The sequence below is a fragment of the Cynocephalus volans genome, chromosome 5, assembly GCF_027409185.1.
Source record: "Cynocephalus volans isolate mCynVol1 chromosome 5, mCynVol1.pri, whole genome shotgun sequence".
Taxonomy (NCBI): Eukaryota; Metazoa; Chordata; class Mammalia; order Dermoptera; family Cynocephalidae; genus Cynocephalus; species Cynocephalus volans.
The window spans coordinates 64,066,601-64,091,702 of NC_084464.1; the positions used below are offsets into that span (position 1 = coordinate 64,066,601).

Here is a 25,102-nt window from a genome sequence, read left to right on the forward strand (position 1 = left end):
CGCACCAAATCTGGTCGCTCGCGGCGCCCACGGCGCACAAGGTACGCTTCGGGGCGGTCCTGCCTGACCCCGGAAGAGAAAGTTGTTTTGGGGAAGGGGAGCAAGGAGTGGAAAACGAGTTAAGTAAAACTAAAAATCAAAGTTTGTTCTGCTCCCCTCAGGCCGCTTCTCCCCTGCCTCATCTTTGTCTTAAACCCCTTCAGAGTTTGCCTTCTTCAGTGGGCCCGACGCTCACTCGTCCCAGCCAGAGTTGGGGGACAGTGAGCAGCCATCCCCCAGGTTTCTCGACCCTCTCCCTATCCAGGTCGCCAGGAAAACCCGGAGCGGAGAATCCCCCGAGCCGGGAAACGCCCCCGGCGCGCGCTCACTGGCGCGCATGCTCAGTGCGTGCGGCGGCAGCGAGTAGGAAGCTCTGCGGAGCAGCGACGACGGCGGCGGCGACTGGAGGGTGGGAGGGGACACACCGGCTAGCGGGCGGGGGCGCTGGGACGCGGCAGAGGCTCCCGCCCGAGGTTCCTCTGGACGTTTCGGACCGCGAAGCCCGGCGCGAGGAGCCGAGCGAGATCGGAGCCAACAACGAGCGCGGGGCGGGCAGCTGGCGGAGCGGAGCCGCCAGGCACAGTGGGCTCGGAGCCCGGGTCTCCGAGGCTCGGGACCCGGCTCCTGCGGCGGCGATGTTCCACTGCATCCCCCTGTGGCGGTGCAACCGTCATGTGGAGATCATCGACAAGCGCCACTGCTCGCTGGTCTACGTTCCCGAGGAGATCTACCGCTATGCCCGTAGCCTGGAGGAGCTTCTGCTGGACGCCAATCAGCTCCGCGAGCTGCCTGAGGTAAGTGTCCGGCCTCACCTGCGCCCTGGCCCTCGCCCACTCCTCTCTCTCCCTGCCCCTTCCTGCTTGTCCCCTCTTCTACCTCCAGACCGCTGCCAGCCGGCAGATCCGGCAGGAACCACCTCTTCCTGCGTTCACCTGCTGCTTTCTCCCCTTGCCTCTCTCTACCCCCGTCCCTTTCCAAGAAAAGTTTATTTTATTTTATATAAAGCGACTTGATGTTTTTCAGGTAGTCACTAGAGCTTGTACGATTGGAGAAACGTTCTGAGCTAATAAGTAGCTTAGGTTCATGTTTAGGTATTAACACTTGGCACTTGTGCCCGGGCAGGTGAGGAGCCAGGTGGCTCGGGCCGTTCCCAGCTGGAGGCTACTGAGCGCCACATCCCGCCCCCGGGGCCGTTCCTTTCGCCCAGCGTTCCTCGACCACTAGCTGAGGCGTGTCTCCCCGTTGGCCAAGGCAGGTCCCGGAAGACTTTGGGACCTGGGTAGTGTGCAAGTGACCGCACTATCTCGGCATCTTGGGAGGAATGTGCTCCTGGCCTTATCGCAGGTGGGCTGTGCTGGGAAAAGCCGTAGCGTGGCTGGCCTGCCGTGGCCCTGGGGGCGGCCGCGAGGTGGGGAGCAGGGCGAAGCGGGTCGTGGGGAGCCGGGGCGGGTTCCCAGATGCCCGCCACTCGGACCCTTCCTGCGTGGACCTGTTGCTTGGTAGGAGCCGCGATGGACGTCAGCAGAGGCTCTGCCGCGAGCCAGACTTGCAAGCCGCCTTTCCTCGAGCGGCCACATTCAGCCTGCTGACTTGTGTCCTTGCAGGGATGCGTTACCTCTTCAGAGTTGTTTACGTAAATTAATCACGCCGATGCTGCGGCCGAACTTGTCAAGCGACGTATGCTGATTGTGCTTTAATGGAGGGTCGGGGGACTGCGAACTTCTAACCTTCGAGCTTGCCTTGGGAACTTAGTTGGAGTAACCCTTAAAGGTATCCCAAACCCAGGTGTGTGCAGGAAGTCAGTGTGTAATAATCCAAAGGTGTGCAGGAAGTAGGGAGACTGCTGGGAATCAGGGAGAGGACTTGAAGGCCTGAGCGTCGGAGCTCAAATATTTTGTGCTTATCCTTTATTTAATGCAAGCCAAGTCATTATCACAGAAACACTATTCAAATGTTCTGGCTTGTTAGAATGACTTGATAAATTCTCTAGCGCTGACAGAGTGTTTTAAAAATCAGAACTGTGGTTTTCTCAACATTTCAAGTGTTGTTATTATTCTTGGATTAACTTTCCTTGGTTCTTGTGGAATTGATTGGATGGTTTGCTCTGTGTAATCACAGAGATTATCCTCACTAGGATCTTTGCAAAGCCCCCCAAGCTTTATTTAGCTTAGAGGCAGAAAAGCTGTACAGTTCCCTCGGCATTTATTATTTTTAAGACATTTTCAAACATGGTTTTGTTTGGCCTTTAGCTTCCTTAAATTTGATTTAACAGTTGTAAGCTCACTCACTGCTGTAAATTGTATCATTTTAGGCATCGATATCACCAGAAATATAGAATATGCAATTTTATACTTTTCAAGGGCTTCGGAATGAAGTTATTAAAGATTGGGTGAGAAAAGTTATTCAACTAGAAATGTTTCAGTGCTGTTTGTGGTATTTGTTTGTTTTCTTTTGTAGAACTGGAAGGTTTCCTTTGACTAGATTGGCTTTTCACTCCCTTCTGCAGAGTTTGTGGGTTTTCCTGAAATGTTGGGGAATTCAGCTTGGCCTGGGATATTATGGGTTTTAGAAGTATCAGGTATTTCTACTGATTCTAAATGGGAACTTCTCAGAAACTCAAAATGCAGTCTGATGGTACTGTGTAAATACAGTAAATAAACAAACTTTTCAAAGGCTAGAGGTAATCTTGCTTGTGGGTAATTATTGCTCTCACAGCTCTTAAATTATTATTAAAGTTTTTAGGTTGTGTAAAATCTGTTTTTCCCTCATGATACCTGAGTGTGTACATGACACACCCAGACACAACCATCTTGAAATCACAGATGTCTGTTCCATTCACTGTCTTTCCATGGGCTATGTGTTATTTCATCTCTGAGATCTGTGTAACTCATCATGGCTATCCCTGTCCCCTTCCCCTATCTCCTTACCATATTACCTGCTGACAAACCTCAAAGGTCCTTATTGTGGTGGCCATACCACCTGTATATTCTCTCTTTTATAATTTGTTTAAAACACAGCCAAAGGAGAAGGCTGTAGCCCTTACTCCAATAGCAAAAATACATTCTCTCTCTAGGCTTCAGATGATGACAAACACATTCTCTCCACTGAAAGGCTTGCAACCTCTGATTTGCTCTAACATCCTTATCTTCCAAATTGAGACTCAGAATTGAAGTGATCTTCTCAGGGCTATCCAGCTGGATAGATGCAGTTGCTGGTCACCCCTTTTCATTCGGGGTCAGCCACTACACAAATCTACAGCCGCTTTGGACACCTAACAGGAGCTTGTGCTATTCCATTTCTCACATCCATCCAACCCTCAGTTATTTAGTCCCTCCTATTTTACTCATGTCATTAAAACTTGGCCTCAGTTAAACATTTATTGAGCCTCCATTATTTGCAAGTTAATGGGAATATGGAGATTAAAGGTGGAATGATTCCTCTGAGCTGTTCCCAGCTTTGTGAGGAGGCAGATGACCTTAATACAGATGTGGTGAGTGCGAGGTGGAAAGGGCACCACGGTTAATCAAACTCCTCATCAGCTGTGGACTCGATGGTTACCTAATCCTCTAACCTTTTGCTGAACCTGTACCCCCATCCTCAGTGGAACTTCACCCTTGTGATGGCCTCTTAATGATGCACTATTCTGCAGAGAAGTCTTCCAAACCCTCGTCTTTAACTTGGCCCCAGTTGGGTGATAGGCTTACTATCCCTTTCCCTTCACCAACTCCTCCCCCAACTCCCTATCCCGCTCTTTGCAGATCTTTTTGGGATATGATATCTGTACTAACAGAGACAACCTCACTTTAACTTTCTTGAAGTGCCTGCTTGTTTTTGCTCAGTCCTGTGAGTGCAGAGCCTGACCTTTATGGCACCCAGCAGGTCTTGCTCAATAAACAGTTATTTGTTTAATGAATGTTACAAGAATGAGTCTTTTAAAAATCTTCCTCTTCTGCCTTTTTGTTTTCCCTTAAGCATATCACACTGCTGTGTCTATCCTTCTCTATTATAGTGAGAATATTCAAGTTGGAAGCAGCTTCAGAAATAAAGATCATCCATGTGGTGAAGATATTTTGTCTTGCCTGCCCTGCAATATCCTTGGCTTCTCCTCTGCACTTCCTCAGTATTTCAGATACCATTGGCTATGTGTGTTTTACTGTGATCTCTCTAGCACCAGTACAGGGCTTAGTGTAGTAGGCAGCAAATATTTTGAATGAATGTGCTCAGCCTTCACAGCTTAAAGAATTGAGTTTCATCTTGTCTCCCCTCTTAGAGTTCAGTTGATCTTTCATTGATTGCCAGATGACATTATCTCAAATACCTGCCCCCTCCTATCATTCTTGTTTATATCTGGCTTTAATTTTTTCCCAGCTCTTAGAGCACTTATAACCACCTAACTCCAGACTGTATACTTGCTTACTTATTCTTTGTTTGTCTCCTCAACTAGAGCATAAGCTTCATGAGGGTGGGGATGTTCATGGCTGAGCCTAGGATGTATCTTGTAAATAGTGGGCACTCAGATATTTGTTATATGAATGAGTCCTCCCATGTGTTGTTGTGAATAGGCTGACCCTGTTTTTTAATCATCATTACCCACTTCCCATGGTCTGACTTTTGTGTACCAAACTGTTGAAACCAGTGATGACACAAAGTCTTCAGTGGCCTTGCCTTGCTAGTCTTTGTTGTCCATCTCTTTTATGCTGGACACCTTTGACCGCCTTAACTTTCAGATATTTTTTATGCACTGTAAACATATTTTCTGTGAATATGACTTCAAGTTCAACATCTCCAGCTGTGATCTGTTAAGGGGATATCCAGCCCCACTTGGAACAAATCCCTTTTGCCTTAACCCAACCATGTTTCAATTTAGACCTTGTCTTTCGAACTGGCTTCCTTCCCAGCAGTTCATTTCTGAGGGGTGAGACAGACACTCTTTTTGTCTCAGAGGTCCATGGAGTCACCTTTGATCCTTCCTTCTCCCCTTCTTCCATCTCGTCATTAAGTCCTGTCATTTTTTCCTTCAAAATGCCATCTTGCCTCTGTCTCACACTCCCACCTCATTGGTTTTCCCTCGATTCCTGTTGTCTGTTGCTGGTTGTCTTCTGTTGAGGCTCTTTAGGGCTTGTCTTGAAGAGACAGAGAGCAGACGTGCTGGATTCTGATATTCAAGATGCTGCTCCATCACTTGGATACTCTCTTCAAGCCTCAGTTTCCCTGGGTGTTAGAGTAGTACCCATCTTATAGGGTTATTCTGGGGATTAAAGAGTTAATGTGTGTAAAGCACTTAGAAGTGTCAACACAGAGTTAGATCTGAGATATTTAAGACCTTTCTGGATATTGTGGCAATACCTTTTATTTATAAAACAATGCTTCTTAAACTGAAGTTTGAAGACATTTTCCTGGGAGTTTGTAAGTTATTTTTTTAATGTTCTTTTAAATAATAATTAAAAAACCCCCCACAGATTCTGTAATATTTAGATGACCTTATAAGTGAGTTGTGCCATAAGATTTTATTGCCTATGTTGGACTGAGCACTTCTTTAACTGTCTCTAGCTAATGGGAGAAGAATGGATGTGGACTTATTACAGAAATGATGTGCTAGGGTCAGATAATGGCTGGTAGTTAGTTGTATGAACAAAGGTTTCATGTCAGCTTGTTAGAGAAAAGCGAGAGGTACCTGAAGGGGTTACAGAGCCCACGGTGGTGTAGGCTTGCAGAATGCAAGGAACTTGTGCCTTGTTTATATTGTGTTAAATACATTGTGAGCAGCCATTCAGTGTCTGCAAAATTGCATCATTGTTATTTGTGATGTTAAATTAATGTAGAGTTTTCTTTTATTGATTTTTATCAGATTTTTAAATTGTTTTATAAGATCTAAAGCATAGGGAAGTAAACTAGGTAGTTTTATGCTTGGACATACTTAAATAACCTTATAATAATTTAACTCAATGCTTAGGTGAAAGGCGGTCCAAGGGAGTATTTTCCCTGTATAGTGCTGATTCACGCATTTCTCAAGGTAGGGAAACAGTTCTCATTCCTCAGATATCCTGTTGTTATTACACAGTTTAACACTTAATTGTTTTACTTGTTTTCTGTGTTGGTCCAATCCCCCCTTCACCCTCCTCCCACCTCTCCCCACGCACAATATACCCGTCCTCACTCCCTACAGTTAGAGGTGAGAAAACTGAGACCTAGAGAGGTTGTAATTTGCTATGGGTTAGTGGACATTAGAGTCTCTTTGACTCTAAGAAACATCGAGTATCTGTGACATATTAATAATTATAATAGCCACCATTTATTGAGATTTTACTGAGCTTCAGACATTGTATTAAGTGTTCTGTATAAATCACTTCTCTTAAACTGAATAACAACCCACTTTAGCCATTGTAATTTTGGTTTTGCAAATGCAGAAACAGACTTATTTAACAAAGTTTCTTAAGAGGCTTGTTTAAGAGACTTAAACAGATTAACAGGTCCAGATTAGTTCTGGCATGAGCATTTGACTCGCGCCGCATGTGTGCATTTGCCACTGTGTTATACCGGCCACCTGGGAGCGAGGAGGCCTGGCCAGTGAGGGTCTTGGGAGGGAGCCTTTGCAGAATGCTGTGACAGCTCTGGGGAGTCTTACACTCTCCAGGGAGGTGAGGGAAAGCTTTAGAGGTAGCAATTTCAAACTAGACTGGAAGGAGAGAAAAAGCATCTCATTGTTGCCTAAATCAGCCATTTCTAGGTGGGGAGATTGAAGGGCCTTTGAGTGGTAGTGGCCTGGGGCCGGGTCATAAAGGGGCCTTGTTGGTTTTGCCAAGGAGATGAATTCTGTCCTGTAGGCAGAGGATGCTGGTGGAAGGTGTCTAAGCAGAGGTGCAGTACAGCTAGATATTTGTTTTAGAAGGTAATTCTGGGGCAGAGGAGAGGATCGAATTGGCGAGACTAGTCAGGAGCCCGATGCAGTGGTCTGGGCCAGAGGGAATGGTAGAGTACCTGTGGGATGAGTGGAGAGATGGCTTCATCAAAGGTTTTAACACTGAGAGCTTCCCGTCCAGTGCTCTTCCTACTATACCACCTTCTGTGTTGTGCTGACCCATCTGAGACACTTCATACTTGTGGGACACCAAGTACAAAGCGTTTTGCTCTTTTCTGTGGACGTATTTTGCATGACTGTGAGGTGTTCCTGTGTTCTACTTGTTAATTGCTCACTAAAACATGCCAAGTTTTGTATGTAGGCATTGTCTTGGGAGAAAGATGGACAGCCAGATGCGTTATGGTTGGGAAGAGCTTGTCGGTTTTTAGTTTTGTTCAGATAAATGTGATCAAGTTTATAAAAATGCAACCTTGGTGACACTGGTAACCATGTGGGTTCTATTTTTCTGAGTACCATGACTGTATACTCACCTGTGTACCATACCACAAACTTTAGTTTCATCATCCTCTGCTAATGCTTTAAAAGACTAATACTTAGAGAATTTGGTGTGTTCTTTTCGGTGAGGACCCAGTGAGTGCTGCAGGCTTCTCACTGTACTCAAAGAAGTCTAGGGAGAGTTAGCCTATCTTAGGACACTACCTAGAACACAGGGCTAGAAACGTTTTGTCTTCTACTTCATAAGATAGTTATGAGGGGTAATGAGATCATGGGCCAGATCCTGGTGAATGCATAGAAGAAACTTCTGGATATCCATTAACTTTCTCTTGGGTGTTATTTAGTGGACAGGAATGGTAATTTGCTATTGCTTTTGGTATTTTGGAAGATATAACTGTGTGTGTGTGTGTGTGTGTGTGTGTGTGTGTGTGTGTGTGTGTGTGTAGTGTAAAATACTTCAGATTCCTAGAAATAAGATGTAATATTTAAATTCCACCCTCTTCATTATTTTGAAGAGTTTCCTTATCTATATTATAACTTCTAGATTCCAGGGAATTTAGCTCAGTTGAAAGTAATTTGGTTCTTACTATGTTTGTTTCTAAGAACACCAAGGAATGGATTTGTCATGTGGTGGGCAGGAGGAGGTGCTACACCTAATTACAGTGTGTCCTTAACTGATTCCTTGATTGTGTGGCCAAATGGGGAGGACTGTGTCTATCCTGACCACTGTTCCACCTTTCTTTCCACAGTCCACACCCACTTCTTGGGAAAAGAAAAGTAGGGGCTGTCTGTTGGCTTGTGGTGAGAACTAGGGGCCTGAGACAGATGAACAGTTGTAAGGGCCAGAGAGAGGCTTCCAGACCTCTCAGGGTGTGATGTGGGTTCTGACTGCTTGACTTGATTTGGAAGATGCTAAATAAATACCTCTGAGGCCCATGCTATTAGTGCAAATGGCCTGACCTTGGGCCATGGTGTTGCCTTGCTTATATCTGATAGCAGGAGTAATATGTGTTGGATGCTCAAAAGAATTCAAAGAACAAAAAAGAAAAAAGACATTTCCCTTGATTCCCTCAAAGTTATATCAGTCATTAACAATTTTATTTTATTTTTTAAAAAATTATTTTTAATTGAAAATAATTGTATGTATTTATGGGGTATAGTGTGATTTTTTGATACATATATACATTGTGGAATGATCAAATCAGGCTAATTAACATATTCATACCTCACATACTTACCATTTCTTTGTGGTGAGAACATTTAAAATCCACTCTTTTTTAAGAATGTATTCTTACAGATTTTTTTTCTTTTTATTCATTGCCGTATATTTACTATTGGTAATACAAAAAGAGGACTCCTATCTAGATTGCCTTGCTGCTTTCTCTTTTTACTTAACACTGTATCTTGGACATCTTCCATATAGGTTTGTATAGATGTATTATAGCACTGATGCTAGTGCTGTAGTATTCTGTTGTGTTGGATATACCACTATCATGTATTTAACTATTCTCCTATTGCCGGATATTTAAATTGCTTCTAATTCTCGCAATAATGAGCTATGCTGGATTAAATATTCTTGTTTGTATTACTTTGTACACCTGTGCAAATGTTTCTTTAAGTTAAATTTCAAGAAACATAATTGCTGGATGAAAGGGTATTGCCCTTTAATAATTTTAGTAGATATTGCTAGATGGTTAAAGATTTTTTTTTTCTAATCAGAATTAGATGGAGGCTTAGAGATTGTAGAAATCTATTCAATTTGTAGCTAAGGAAACAACGTCTAGAGAGGTAAAGTGATGTGTCAAAGGAGGATGAAGATATGGGCTGCACATCCCTTGAGTCCATGTTCTGTGATCTGTGTGTGGGCTGAAAAAATAGGCCTACAGGTAGGCTCTGTCATCTCTGCTCTCTTTATTCTTGACTGCAGTTTTTTCTCATATGCCTGGAATACCCCTCAGGTAGGCTTTAGTCAAAGATTTGTGTCAGGTTTTTGGAAGACTAACATCTAATTCTTGCCTTCAAGTAATCTGCAGTCTTCAGCTGTAGAGAGAAATTTAGCATCCTGGAAGTTCTCATGTAGCTAAGTGCCACATGGATGTGCAAACCAAGAGTTGCTGTGGGCCCTTGAAGGAGGCTCATTGCATTTGAGGTATTGAAAAGCAGGATGTTTGGGGACACAAAGCTTGGGCATTAACTTGGTGTGATGACTACAGAGTCAGCCCCTCCTTCTGTCCTTTTACTGAAGGTCTGAATCTCTTACTTGAGGAGAAAGTATGTGTGGTTGTTAGGAGATTGTCCTCTTAGTTGTGACACCTTGGTAAGTAACTTAGCCTTCACTGTCTCAATTTGCTCATTTGTAAAAAAAAAAAAAAAAAAAAAAATGTAATAAATAGTTCCTATCTCATGAAGTTGTGTGAAGATTAAATATGTTAATATGAATACAGTGCTGAGAACAGTGTCTGGCAGATAGAAAGTGCCCAATACAATTTGATCATTAATGTTATCAATATTGACTGTTTCATGGCAGAGGGCCAAAAAAGTGCCCAATACAATTCGATCATTGTTGTTATCAGTATTGACTATTTTGTGGCAGAGGCGCAAACTCCTTCATTCCTGCTTCCTTCAAGTCCTTTCTCAGTACTTGGTCCAAGTGATCTTTCAGAGACATGAATGTGCTGAGTGATCGCCTGCTGCAGTAGCTTCCCCACACCTGCAGGATACTGTCTGGCAACACTCTTGTTCTCTGCCTACCTTTTCCACCTCATTTCCCTTCTCTTTCCAACTTGAACCTTGTATTTCAGCAACAGTTAGCTGCCCGTAGATCTTGTTTTTGTGATTCCGTCTCTAGTGATGTACTCTTCCCCGCTTCTTTGCCTGGCTCACTGCTCCTCATCCCGTTGGACAGAGCTCAGGAGATAGCATTCCTCTGGGGAAGCTGGGAGTCCCGTCCCTTTGCTGTGGTCTCTGGGGACACCTCCAACATTACTCTTGCCTCTTTGTAGTTATCTTTGTCCCCCTCCAAAGCGAGTTCCTTAAAGCTATACACCTTTCCTTCTTTGTGTTTCTGCTGCCTAATAGGATGTTTGGCCCAGAGCAGACATTGCACACATATTTGAATAGCATTCTTGGGGGCACTTTTCAGCCCTTTTTGGGGAGTGGATTTAGAAATGGGTTTGGACCAGACCTATATGTTAGAGCTTGAAGATTAAACAAACAAACAAAAAAAGCTGGGCTGTCTGCAGTCCTTGTATGTATAACAGATCACATACTCTCTTGAGCTTCAGTTTCCTTATCTGAGAGATGAAGGAAGGGTATGAGTGATGTCCAAGGCCTCTTTGAGTTCTGACCTTCTCGGATGCTGGTTTTATGACTTACTGCCCCAGCGTGAACCTTAGGAGAGTGGAGCCACATTTGTGCACATGCTCCACAAGGTTGCTTAGAGAGGTTGAGTAGAACCACAAGTCTAGGCTTAATCACTATAATCAAGGATTTGATAATAAGGAGAAGCTGTTCCAAACACTTACCCTCTTGTGGTCAGTTGTTGATTCCCAGAACCAATTAAGGGAAAAAGATCAGCAGATTTCTTTGAGAAAACTCTCTCTCTCTCTCTCTCTCTCTCTCATTCACTCTTCCTCTCTCCCTCTGTCTCCCTCCCACTCACTCCCTCTCATCTCTCTGTCTGTCTTTTTCACTTTGAACACTGAATTTTTTCCTCCTATGTCAGTTGTATTTTTCCAGCTTTTCGAAGTGAGGTGAAATGGGCAATTTAGCCGGGAACGTTTGTGTTCTTATTAAATGAACTCAAGCAATTCAGAGACTGTTCTTTGAAACTTCCCTTTGGGTTGACTTGAGTACCTGAGAGACTGTGTTTTGGGAAACTGAGTTTAGGGACTGACCATTAAGAATGTCTAGGGGTCAGTGTCAGACTGAGGTGTCTTTGCAAGGAGTATGTTAGGATCAAAGGCTACAGTTCTCTACTCCCCTGCTGAATAGCTGGCTTCTTTGATAGGATGTTGGTGTCAGACTGAAGAGGCAGCACAATTCAGTAATGCGGACAGGAACAGGTTTCTGCTGGATCCTGGCAGGTCTTCCCTCCTCCTTCCCTCATTCATTCCACACATTATTGAGTGCTGGCTGTGCTTCAGGCATTATTCTATTTAGAAAGGCAGATATGATCTCTGTCCTTATGGAGCTTCCATTCTAGGTAAGAGAAATAGACAGTAAACTGTAAGCAAATGAGAATTTCAGATAGTGATAAAGGAAATAAAGGAAACAAAGTAGGGAAATGCTGTGGCAGAAGTTTCTATTTAAGCCTGAGAAGGACTTTCCAAGGAGGTGATATTTGCACCAATGGGACTGAGGCAGCCATGTGAACATGGCAGAGGTTCCTGCAAAGGCTTGGGATGAGTTGGGCAAGTTTGTGGGCAGAAAGAAGGCCAGTGTGGCTAGAGTACTTGGCATAATGAGGGAGGGCAGTAGGAAATCGAGGTGAAGGCATTGTCAGGGCTTGAAGACCCTGGTAAGGAGTTTGGATGGTTTTTTGTTTGTTGAAGTATGGCAGATCATAAAACCATAAGATACCTGATTTATGTTAGAGAGTTCACTCTGTTTGCTAGTTAGAGATTAGACTGTAGGGAAGAAGAGAAGCACCAGGGAGACTGGGAGAAGAGGCTTTTGCTGAAAGGTCCCAGAGAAGGATGGTGACTCGGACTAGGGTGATAGCAGTAAGTAGTGAGATATACAGGGGCACTTCAACGAGTTCATGGAAAATGGAATTAAAAGATAATATGAATCTTTCCATGAACTTTTTGAAGTACCCTCATATCTTGGGGGTAAAAATCTGCAGGTTGCAGATTTTATCAACTAAGGGGGGGTGGGTTTGGCAGAACCATTTACTGATTTAGGGAGGACTGGAAAAGGGAATATAGTAGTATAGGAACTGTTAAGTACTTGAGTTGGGTTGTGGTGGAAGTTTTTATGAGACTTAGAATTTAGAAGAGGCCTGAGTAATGAGAATTATAATAAAGATAGCGAAGATTTTTTGAGCAACATAAACCACTGTTCTAACACTTTCTGTTCTAACCACTTTCCATGTTTAACTGATTAAATCCTCACAACAACCAGAGCCTCATTCTACATAAACAGCTTTATTTTACAGATGAGGCCACTGGGGCACAGAGACGTTAAATGACTTTCCAAGGCCACACAGCTACTAAGTAGTAGGGCTGGGATTTGAGCTGATGCATTCTGGCTCTAGAGCCAGCCCTACTAACCACCTGGGCATTCCTTCCTTCAGGTCAAACATGGGCAGATGGTGTTGTCTGCACCAAAGAGCCAAGAGTTAATTTGTTCTGTGAAGGGAAACAGAGATGCCCATGATCCCTGGATTATTTTTGCATCATTAAGGAAAAAAGCACTGAACTGAAATATCATTTTAAGAATCAGGCCACCAGATATTAATGTTCTCATTCAAGCACCATCTTTGAAAGATTAGTGGAACCGTTCTTTGGTGCTGGATTTCTTACTTTCAGGAAGGTAACTTACAGTTGAATCCTTACACATTCTTAGAATAAAAGCACATATGTTTGGGAAAGTGATAGGAATCTTTAGAATATCACGAACACTGGTTTTATCATAGCAGTACCCCCATTATAATTGTACTCATAATTATTCAGTAATTATACTGTTTATCCCTGTTCTCATAGTGTGATATCTAGTGATTAGCTTGAAGCAGTTTTTAGTCTTGACTGTAAAGGTCAGTATTATAAAGAGATTCTAATGTACTTTCTGGAGCTATCCACATTTCAGTACCGCTATACAAATGGATGTTAATAAGATTAGGTTAATAGAAAATACACATTTTACAATAGACCTCCATTTTCTAATAGCATGTTACAGTTAGTTATTCGCATACCTTTATTTATTTATTTTTATTATTATTTTTTTGTTGAGGGGGGCTGGCCAATACCGCATACCTTGGTTTTTGATAATTTCATTCTAAAATGGCAAGCAGAGGGAGGGGGAGATGCTGTGCTCCACATCACTCTGTAAGTGATGCACTGAAGTTACATAGGGGCTGGGAGTGAAGCTAATTAGACCCCTAATCTTCAACCTTACCCCATCCCCACCCTCCTTAGTAGCCTACTGTTTAAAAAGAAAATGTGTGTAAAGATGTTTTTGTAAGGTAAATATAGTAGAGGATATTTACTTGTGATATGTACATTATATAGTGTTTAAAAAATTATATATTCTAAAATGTTTTATTTTAATTTTCAGGTTTAGGGCCAAGGTAAATCAGGTCCAAGAGAAGTGTTAAGTAACTTCTGTGGTTTCAGTTCACTGGTAGTTTTCCCTTGTTAGAGAGTTCAGTCCGGAGAAACAGGAGTTTATTTGGAGTATTCTGGCCTGCAAATAGCAAAATCTCAACCTAAAATGCCGTCAGTGAAAGAAGCATATTGTTATCTCACATATCAGGAAGCCTAATGGTAGATGTTTTAGGGTTGGTTCAGCAGATCGGTAGTGCTGGGCACTGGTGGGACTTCTCAGTGACTTGTTAGGCCCTTTCTCTCTTGCTACAGCTGCTCTTGCTTGGTGGCATCCCAAGCAGAAAGGAAAAGCATAGATAGAATCACAGGGCCATAGGGCCAGCCCTAGTGACAAGAGAGCCTGAGAATGACTGTGTCTGGCTTTCCCCGCCCCCCTTCCTCTGTAGTGGCAGGCAGGTAGGCAAGGAATAGGAACAAGGGAGTGGGTGTGGGGTGGCCCTCTGCAGTGTCTTCTGCAAGAGGCAAGGAAGACAGACAGACCTGAGAGCCTGCTTGGTTCTTGCAGACACCTTTCTTTCCCATCAGCGAGTAGTAGATAGTTATGTCTCTCGTTTAACCCTATGTCTTCTGCCAAAAACATAGGGACCATCTGCTCAGGAAAAATCTTTAGCAGGGATGAATTCTGTTTCAAAGTATTCTTTAAGGAAAAAAAAAAAAAGCTTGTACATGCAGACATTTTCCCTCGACTTTATTTTCACTGTGTGTGAGAGAAATTTTGTAAAAGGATGAAAACATAACTAAATAGGTTATTATAAAAATTAAAGTGCCCAATACACTTATTTTCTAACTTGTTAAATTTCTTTGACTCAGTAGTCTTAGTTTTGGAGGCCTCTTTGCCTTTGTTGGTGCTGTCTGCCCTGCTTGGGATACTCTTCTCCAATGCAGATGCCACCTCCTCTGTGAAGCCCTCCCCAGGTGTGCAGTCTGTCCACATCTCTGTGCTCCCCCAGGCACCTGAGGCTCACTTCTCTCATGATGTTTATCGGGGTCAGACTTAGCTGTACATCTGTTTGTCTCCTATTAGTTTGTCATCAGGGACTTAATTTATGTGTCTCTTCCCAGGCATTGGGAAATTCAGTACCTTAATCACAAGAAATGCTCAAAAAAAGTCTGTTGCATTAAAAAAATATATTGTGTTTTGTGAACTAGTTTAGATACATAAGCCTTCAGATATTTCCTCCTTCTCATTATGCTAACCACTCCCTCTCAGTGCCTTGGTGTGGCTAGTTATGCTAAGGGGCTGGTGATGCCATCTCCGTCTGAGTCTGAGTTGGGGTCCATCTCTGGGAAGAACTCTGTGTGGCCGCAGCCCAGCCCCAGCTCAGTGTGTTCATATCTGTTTGCTGTCCACCTGAGAGGGAGGAATGGTGGGAGCTTAGTAGGTCCCGCCGGCAGAGGGTCAACAGTAGCATAGAAAGATAACACAGCATTAGTCATATTGACAGAAGGATAGTTCCTCTCCCTGTTGCCTGTTAGTAGAGGCATTAATGAGGAGTAAAATGGCCAAAAGGTAGGAAGTGTCTTTGAAGCCCAGGGCGCGAGCTCCCCCACACTGGATAATCTACTCCTGCTCTGGGAAGAGTTGAATGAAACCTGTTACAATTTTTAAAATACCCATAGCAGTTCTTTATTAACTGCCTGCAGTATTCCAAATGCACAATCAAGCACTTAAATAGATTTTGTTTGGTCCTCATGTCAGCCATATGTGGGAGGGTTTTTTTAAAGTCATATTTTACAGATGGAAAAAATGAGGCTGAGCACTTGCCTAACGACACTTAATGGGAAAAGACTGGGCTGGGGTTAAGTACAGGTCTTTTTTATGCTATGTACTAATTTGGTGGACCCAGCCAGTGGGGCCTTGAAATCTTTACACATTGCTGGCCACAGTGTGCCTTGAACAATTAGGCATTGGGGGTGCAAAACAGAGTGCACAGTCCCTGCCTTGAGTTGTCGGAGTTTAGTGATGGCATCAGACACCTGAGCAGATTGATCGTGGTGAGGCTTAGATTGTGGAGCTAGCAACAACGTCTTCCTGGAGGTAGCAGCAGCCTGTGCCCAGGCAGGGGGCAAAGAGAGCAAAGTGTTGTTGGGGGCATGGGGTTTAAGGAGAGGGAGTCAAGAGATGAGGCGGGAGCCCCATCATGGGCGTCCTTGAAAGCCAGGTAATGGAGCGTGGCTTTTATTTTCTAGGTGAAATGTCTTATCAGGTGTTTTTAGAGAGCTCAGCCTGACAGTAGCTTGTGGATGGATTTGAGGGAACCAAGACTGGAGGCAAGGGTAGTGTTTAGAAGGCATACAGGGACAGAATTTTGTGACTGACTTGATTTCAAATGGGGAATCTGATGGTTGGGGGAGCCAGGGATAATAGTTGGATTTTCAGTTTGAATGACTAGGTACTACCCTAAGAATTTGAGGAAGGAGGGGAAGGATGATCAAGCCTGGTGGCTTTAGTTTCCGCCATTCAGGATGAGATAGAGTAGTCTACTAGGCAAGGAAGGTGGAGGTTGAGCGCAGGGTGCTTCTGGGGTGGTGAAGGTGGAGGATAAAGAACTGGAGAGGGAGCTAATGGGGCATTGCTGGGGTTGGCATGAAGTTTTGGTGGTGCCAGGCTTCATTTTTTTTTATTTTATTTTTTCTCTAGATTGCTCAACTATACAGGCATAGGATAGAGAAGGGTGGATTGTTGGTGCCAGTTCCACCTACAGAATAGGGGGTGGCAGGATAAGAGGGTATGAGGCCATTGAAGATTCTGATGCAAAGGTATTTGGGATGCTCTTTAGGCTGGACAGAGAAAAGAGGGAGTTCGAGCCAGAGGTGCATGGTCGGAGAGAAAATGGAATAGCTGACATAGTGGGAGTGAGGCCATGGGAGAGGTCATGGCCAGATGAGGGATACTAGGGTTGAAGATACATGATAGGAAGCAGCTCTGGGTGAGGCCAGTATTCCAGGGTGTGACTCAGGACTGGATGGTGAGGAGCAGTGGGGTGTGGTCGTCACTGGCCTCAAGAAAGCTCAGGAGTTGCTGTGCTTGCTTGTTGGGTGGATCAGCTCTATCAGGAGTCACAGAATCAAATACCTGTGGCAGGGCCAAGTGGGCATACTATAGGATGGGAAGGTCTAGCTGTAGACAAAACTGTGGCAAAACAAAGAGTGCATGCCCCATGTACAGGTGGGAACGTGTGCCTGCGGTTACTACCTCCTTTGGTGCTTCCCCGTGCTGCCCCCCCCACCCTTGGAAATCAATTTTTATATGAAGTCTCCTGATTTTTCAGTGTTCAACAATTAAAAATTTATAATCATTCAGCAGTTTGAAAAATGCACCGCAGGCTATATGAGTCAAGTGTATAGTTGGGTTTGGCTGTGTGGGCTGCCTGTGGACACCGTCTGATCTGCAGACACCTTGACAGTTCCTAGGAGGAGGAGAGGGGAGGTGATGGTGACTCAGATCCCAGAGTCTTGGAGCTCCTTACCTTCTTGGTCATCCCATCTGGCTTGGAGCCTTTAAAGATAAAGGACTAATAAGTAGCTAATTAGTTTTCCAGTGGGAGCAAATAGGTAGTGATAGTAATCTGAAGCTTGTGGCTCAAGGGAAACTGCATGTTGCGATGAAACACTTGCCAGCTCCTGAATCCCTTGCATCCCTACTCCTTTCCCATACAGAGTGCCCCTCTTTGGCTCTCACAGTTTTTTTTTTTTTTTTGATTTGTACTTCCTCTTTCACTTATTCACAGCATTTTCTTTCCTATGCTTTTTTCTCTTCTCTTCTTTCTTCATTTACTTATCTATCTCTGATTCATTTTCTTACATGGTTCAGCTCAAGTTAGCTGGCTAAAGTTACATGTAGGTCAAGTACTTTTTGTATTGATTTAGTAAAATTTTATATTCTATTTTCTTAATTTTTAAACTCAGTGAATTAACTATGTGAATTGTGATTACTTAGTAGTGAAACTTGTTATTTTTAATGAGCAGATAAAATGGTACACATCCAAATGCATGTTTTATCCTTCATATTAATCACTTTGCAGGTTTTACTCTAATTTCAAAACACCTTTGAACCCCACATCGCCTACATGTATTTTTACTCTTTATAGGTGTTTGCAAATCTTTGTCCCTTTGCAGGTACATTTGATGTTTGGGATAGACTAAGAGCTAAGTATGAAGAATAAGGGTTTGGGTCAAACTGGTAAATATTGTAATTTTGTGTAAGTATGAGATGTGACTATGAAGTACTGACGAGTGTCTGTTGTTCTGCTCAGCAGTGAGTCCACAAGGTTGTTGCAAGCAAGGAGGTGCACAGTTATTTGAACAGTGCAGCCTGGTTGGAGCAGGTGCCATTTATTCCTTACATTTTCAGCATGGCTTTAAAAAGTTTGCTTCCCGACATGTTATATTTATTAAGGGGTTAACAGCTAAATTTTTCCATTTCCAAAGACATTTAGTAGTCTTTTGGAGATAAATGTGCAATTTCTATTAGCCTTTGAAATTCTAAAATAAACTTTGAAACCTGCATTACTTTCATTCTGGGCCTGTTGAGCTCTGGAAGCTCTAGATGAGAAGCCAGTGGGCTACGGGTCCCCTAAGTGATGATTTTAAAGAAAGATGTGCATATGGCTGCATGGCAGCATGATTGTTGACCAACACATGCATATAAATCAGGCTCATTGCCAGACCTTTTGTATATCTGTTAAATAAAGAACCAGGCTGCCTTTCTCTGGCTGGTCACTGGTGGGGGCACCAGAGTGGCTTGACTTAGTTTTTCTCAGAAGCTCGTGGAGAGTTCTTTTAAAAAATATGGATTCTGGAGTCCAGTGATTCTGATCCATTACATTGGGGGTGGGGGTGGTGGGCGCGATCAGAAATCTGTGCTTTTAGCAAGTACCCCAGGAGACTGATGCTAATTGTCCTGAAGCCACGCTATGGGAAACAGTGGTGTAGTGGGATTTGGGGTTGAATGGACTTAGGTTCATGTCCTACCTCCACACCCTAATGGTTATACGATCTTGCAAAGTTACTTACCATTTCTGAGTTTTCTCATCCTTTAAGGGAGAATGATGATTCCATCAAGGGCATTGTGAGGAGTGCAGTGAATATACATAAAGCACTCAGCTCTATTTGACACATGTTATTATGTTAGTTACCTGTGATTGGAAGTAAGGGGTCCCCATCCCTATTCTGAATTTTTGACATATTTGTTGGAGGGAGTATGAAGGTCATTCAAAAAGTTCACGGAAAGATTCGTATTATCTTTCAATTCTATTTTTCCACAAACTTTTTTTTTTTTTTATTGAAACGTAATTGAATGTACCTATCTGTGGAGTACAGCTTTGAGTATCAGTACCTGTGTGCAATATGTGATGCTTAAATGAGGATAATTTGTATTTTTAACATTATACAATGCAGTCATTTTTTGTGGCTCATTACCAGTTTCTTGCTAACACCCCATCCACTTCCCCCTTTCCTACCTCTGGTAACCTCAGTTCTGTTCTCTTTGAAAGTTCAATGTATTATTGTGATTGTTGTATCTTTCTTGCTGCTTGCTTGCTTTTTTATTTTTATTTATTTTTTAACTCTCACTTATGAGTGAGAACATGTGGTATTTCTCTTTCTGTGCCTGGCTTATTTTACTTAACATAATTTTCTCTGAGTTCATCCATGTTGCTGTGAATGGCAGGATTTTATTCTTTTTTTATGGCAGAGTAGTATTCCATTGAGTATATATACCACATTTTCCTTACCCAGTTGTTGATGGACATTTAGGTTTGTTCCATCTCTTGGCTATTGTAAATAGAGCTGCGATAAACATGGGAGTGCTGGTATCCCTTCAACATGATGATTTCCATGCCTTTGGGTATATACCCAGCAGTGGGATTGCTGAATCATATGGCAGTTCTATCTGTAGTTGTTTGTTGAACCTCCATACTGTTTTCCATAATGGCTGCACTAATTTAAAGTCCCACCAACAGTGTGGGAGGATTCCCCTTTCTCAGCATCCTTGCCAGCATTTGTTATTCTCTTGTTTTTTGATAATAGTCAGTCTAACTGGGGTAAGATGATATCTCAGTGTGATTTTGATTTGCATTTCCCTGATGCTGAGTGATTTTGAGCATTTCTTCATATGTTTTTTTGGCCCTTCTATATCTTTGAGAAATGCCTGTTCAGCTCCTTTGTCCATTTTTCAGTCAGGTTACTTTTTTTTTTTTTTTTTTTTTTTTTTACTGTTAAATTGTTTGAGTTCCTTGTATATTCTGAATGTTAATCTCTTCTTGGATGCATAGTTTGAGGATATTTTCTCCCATTCTATAGGTTGTCTTTTTGCTTTGCTTCTTTCGTTTGTTCTTTTATTTTTTGTCTTTTTGCTCTGTTGTTTCTTTTGAAGATTTTTAGTTTGATGTAATCTCATTTGTTTATTTTTCTTTTGTTGCTTGTACTTTTGAGGTCACATTCATAAAGTCTTTGCCCAGTCCTACATCCTGAGGTGTTTTCCTTATGTTTTCTTTTAGGACTTTTATAGTTTCAGGTCTTATATTTAAGTCTTTAATTCATTTTGAGTTGATATTGGCATATGTTGAGAGGTATGGGTTGAGTTTCATTCTTCCACATATGGATGTCCAGCTTTCCCAGCACCATTTATTGAAGAGGGAATCTTTTCCCCAATGTATGTTCTTGGTGCCTTTTTTGAATATCAGTTGGCTGTAAGTATGTGGGCTGATTTCTGGGTTCTGTATTCTGTTCCATTTGTCTGTGTGTCTGTTTCTATGCCAGTTCCATGCTGTTTTGCTTACTGTAGCTTTGCAGTATAATTTGAAGTCAGGTAGTGTAATGCCTCTGGCTTTATTATTATTATTATTTTTGCTCAGGATTACTTTGGCTATTTGGGGTCTTTTGTTCTATATGTATGTTAGGTTTGTTTTTTCGATTTCCATGAACAATGTCATTAGTGTTTTGATGGGGAACACATAGAATCTGTAGATCGCTTGGGGTAGTATGGAAATTTTCACAATGTTCATTCTTCCAATCCATGAACATGGAATGTCTTTACATCTTTTTGTGTCCTCTTTAATTTCTTCCAGCAGTGATTTGTAGTTCTTTTTGTAGAGTTCTTTCACCTTCTTGGTTAAATTTATTCCTAGGTATTTTATTTTTTTTTTGGTAACTATTGTAAGTGGGCTTGCTTTCTTGATTTCTTTTTCTGCTGGTTTGTTGTTGGAGTATAAAAACACTACAAACTTCTGAAGTACCCTCATTCATAACATCTCCAAGGGTAAGGATCACCTTTTACACTTTTTTTTGGTATGTTCCACATTTTCTAGTACTATGTGGGGCACTTGGATGATGGGATCCCTTTTGTTCAATTTAACACAGGTGTTTAAAATGGCATGGCATGTAGTTCCCAGTCAGAGTCTACTAGGGGCCCCTTAATGGGCCACTACTTGAGATTTGCCTTTCTCTTATTCTCTTTTCTATTCTACCTTAGGGCCTCTTCCTCCACAAGTTACTTGCATGTGCACATGCACACACTCATGCTAGCACACATACAGACATGCGCACACGTACACACATGTGCACACAGCTGAGCTTGTCCCAAGGAGCAGGTGCTGAGGCCTAGCTCAGGTCCAATCCTCTCCTCCTAGGTTATTGAAATGTGGTGACAATTGTTTATAATCTTGGCCTGCCAATGCCCAGGGACTCTCCAAACCGTAAGATTTGGCCTTTGCTTGTTGTGCCTGTGGGGAAATTAAGGCACCCGTTTTCAGTGGACAAACTTAGGTAAGTTCTCCTTTCTCCTGTTTCAGATAGTCATCCCTGTGAAATTTTTCATCTTGGCCAATATGATCTTAATCTTCCTGGAAGACAGGCCAGTTTTTAAAAAATGTCTTATTTTTATTTGTTTTTAATGCTAGCACTGAGAAATAATTCTTTGGTTTTGGCCCATGGTGCTTTCAAAACAAAATGCTTCCTGTATCCAGGATATAAGCAGGTTTAACTAGGACCCAAACACGTTGCTGCTTTTGGTTTTCATCTACCCTTTATAACTTTTGAAGTGGAATAACTCTGCATTCTTTTCTTGCTAATCATTTAACATTTTAATTGAAAGTTTTGCTTTTATAACGTGAGCTCTTTTGGCAAATGCATGAAGGTGTGTCTAATGTAATTCCAGTTTCAGAAGCAGTTTTTAAGCAAAAGAGGCTTTACTCTCCAATGCCTTTGATGCTTGGCTGTTTACAAGTATTAGATATTTTTAGCATATAGATTATGGTGGGCATGATATCAAAGAGCACATTTTTTCCTTGTTTGGTATGTTTCCTCATTCTTGGCTTGGTAATTATATTTAGGATAATTTAGTCTTGGATTACAAACTAGATGTCGGATCTGTGTTCTTTATTTACTGTACAATAATAATTCTGTGTTTATTACCTGACAGAATACATAGGTATATTTAGGATTGGAATCTATCCCTTTGGTACCTCTCCCAACAGCCTCTTGAATCTTGTACGAAAGAAACATGTGGGGAAAGAGAAATCACTGAGATGGAAATGCTAAGTGCCTGGTGACCATAGAAATCAGTAAAAAGGCTTTCTGTGTCCATTTTAAGTTACGAAAATATAAATAGAGCTAAATTTCTAGTTATTGCCTTTGAATATAACTTTATTACAATTAGAATATAAAATGGTATATTAAAGTTCCTTATTCAAGATTTTAAGTATTTTCTAGGATACTTTGTAAACTAAGTATTTCTTTGAAAGTGACCCCATGAGGAACAGAGGGAAGGAGAAAGACATGGATAACACCTCTTTTTTCCTGTTCTTTCTTATTCCTCTACTACTTCTTGTGAACGCTTTCATATATCTGAAACAAACAATCTGAAATAGTCTGAGCTTCCTCTCAAAATCTAGCTCTCTTTCCCTTTAAAAACATTTCAACACATTAGCTTCATTTAAGACAAATGGGATAGCCAGAATTCTAATTAGTGTTTCAATTTATGAGCTAAACAAATTCATTTGGGTTGATATTTTTGAAGGTTCCCACCAATAATGGAAATGATATTGATTCCCTTTTTAAAAACCTTGACAAATACAGAAATGTTTAAAGAGGCAGAAGAAAAAATTACCCATAATCTCCACCTAAGATTCCAGACTCTAATTTCAGTGGGAGGGACTGATTGTCTAATGTCTCACCTGCATACTAACTAGCCAGCTTCTTGAAGCCCAGGGGACATCCTTCACCTGGAGCATCAAGCTGCCATCTGGCATTGTGCATGTCTTCTGGCCCACAAGTCTTTTTCTCTACTGGACTCTGAGCTCCTTGAGAGAAGGGACTGCATTGATGTTTATTTTTATATTTTTAAATTTTATTTATTTAGTTTTATTATACACTAACAAATTATAGTTGTATATATTTGTGGGTTACAAAGTAATGTTATGATTTTTGAATACTGTGTGGAATGATTAAATCAAACTAATTAACATCACCTCAAATATTTAACATTTTTTTTGTGATGAGAACATTTGAAATTTACTGTCCTGGTGATAATGGAATGTCTGGTGCTCAATTGTTAGTTCTGTTCACCATGCTGTGCATTTGATCTAAGAAAATATCCAACTTATTCCTCCATCTGACTGAAGCTTTGTACCATGTTGACTGTTATCTCCCCATTCTTCCCACCTCTCCAGCTTCTGGTAACCACCATTCTACTCCGTTTATGAGTTCAGTTGTTTTAGGTTCCACATATAAGTGAGAACGTGTGGTATTTATCTTTCTGTATTTGACTTATTTCACTGAGCATAATGTTCTTCAGTTTCATCCATGTTCTTGCAGATTGCCTTAATTTTGTATCCCCAGAATCTAGTATAATGTAGATACTCAAAAAATGATGATTAAGTTTAAGCTATATTCTATTTAAGTTCATATCATTTAATTGCATAAAGCCAATGTTGTATGGACTGAATGATCAGTACTTTTTTTTTTTTTGAGATGTCTACAAATATTTTATAGAGCGTTTTTATGTTGAATGTGTTATGTGTACTTGCAGACATGGTAAAACGTGAATACAGCACAAAAGGTCTCTGTACAGTGGAAAATGGGTGTCCCATCCATCTTCCAGGCCTGAGCTTCCCTTCTAAGAAGAAAGCCACTCTTTTATTACTTTGTATCTTTCTAGAGATAGTCAGTTTGTATACAAACATTAATAAAAATTATCTTTTTAAAAATATCTGCCTTTGGGATGTAGGGCAATGGCAGACATGTGAGTGATATGGCCCTTTGGAAGTCATTCTAGCAGTATCTACTAAAATTGAAAATCTAGTCCAGTAATTCCAGTTGTGTCATTCTGTTTTAAAAATAGAAAAACTAGTGTATCAGGATATGTACTGAAGTATTTTTATCAGTGCATTTTTGTGGTGGCAAGGAAGAAAAAAGAAAAGAAAAAAAAATAAAGTGAATGCCTGTCAGTGAAATTGTTGAATAAATTGTGATGCATACATACCATGGTTATGGTGCAGTCCTTACTAAGATGAGGTGGAACTTCATTAATTAGTTTCAGGGAGAAACTTTCTTGATGTATTTTTATGTAAGAAAAGAAAGATGCAGATAAATTATCCTATTTTTTACAAAACAGTGATAAACTCTGTATGTGTCTGTGTGTCTGTACATTTACGTATGATGTTATGAGCATGGAGAAAGATATGGGAGGGAGGAGTTAAGTAAAAAATGCATTCTAAATTAAAATTTTTAAAAGTGCGCTTGAATTTTTCCTAGAATAAGCATCAAGGTCATTGAAGTGATTTGCCAAATCTACTTCCTTTCACTTCTAGGAAATGGCAATGGGTACCTAAATCCTCATTTAGTCTTATTTCGTAAATGCTTTTATCTTTTAGGCTATGAGTCATCCAAAGCAGAGCATAGGAACTCATGTAGATGCTTTGGTACAACAAGTGTATCTTAGGTTTCAAGTTGTCAAGGGGTACCGACCCTTGTAGTAGCTAAGAGTGCAGGATCATGGAGGACTTGGCAGGTAACTGCACTGCAGGCTGAGAGACTGGGGAGGTGGGAACAGGGACCCATGTGGAGGATGATCAGCGCCTGGATTAAAGCTCTGTAGGATCCTCAACAAGGAATAAAAGAACTGTGGAAGAGAGAGAGGAAATGAAGGGTCAGATAGTAACTGGAGTGTCTTGCCAGAAAGGTGAGTTAAGTGGCAGAGTGATACGATGGTGAACGTTAAAAATCGAAAGGCATTTTGGAGAAATGATGTTGGGTTAACATCTCAACACAGCCCTTTTTTGCCCATCACATTTATCTTATTTCCCTTCCTTGGATTTATACTTCTGGCAGGTAGAACTAGGAAAAAGGAGGAGTAGATGTCACTCAAAGGGGCTTGAAAAGT

The 25,102-nt window shown here is 41.6% G+C and overlaps 1 protein-coding gene across 1 annotated transcript in view; it reads left to right on the forward strand.

Moving 5' to 3' along the window:
- The first annotated feature begins 674 nt into the window (after positions 1-674).
- The window catches only part of LRRC1 (leucine rich repeat containing 1), a 117,514-nt gene continuing 93,086 nt past the window's right edge, over positions 675-25,102 (forward strand). The window contains exon 1 of the mRNA XM_063097933.1: positions 675-833. Coding sequence (XP_062954003.1) covers positions 675-833 — 159 coding nt within the window. The remainder of the gene's footprint in view (positions 834-25,102) is intronic.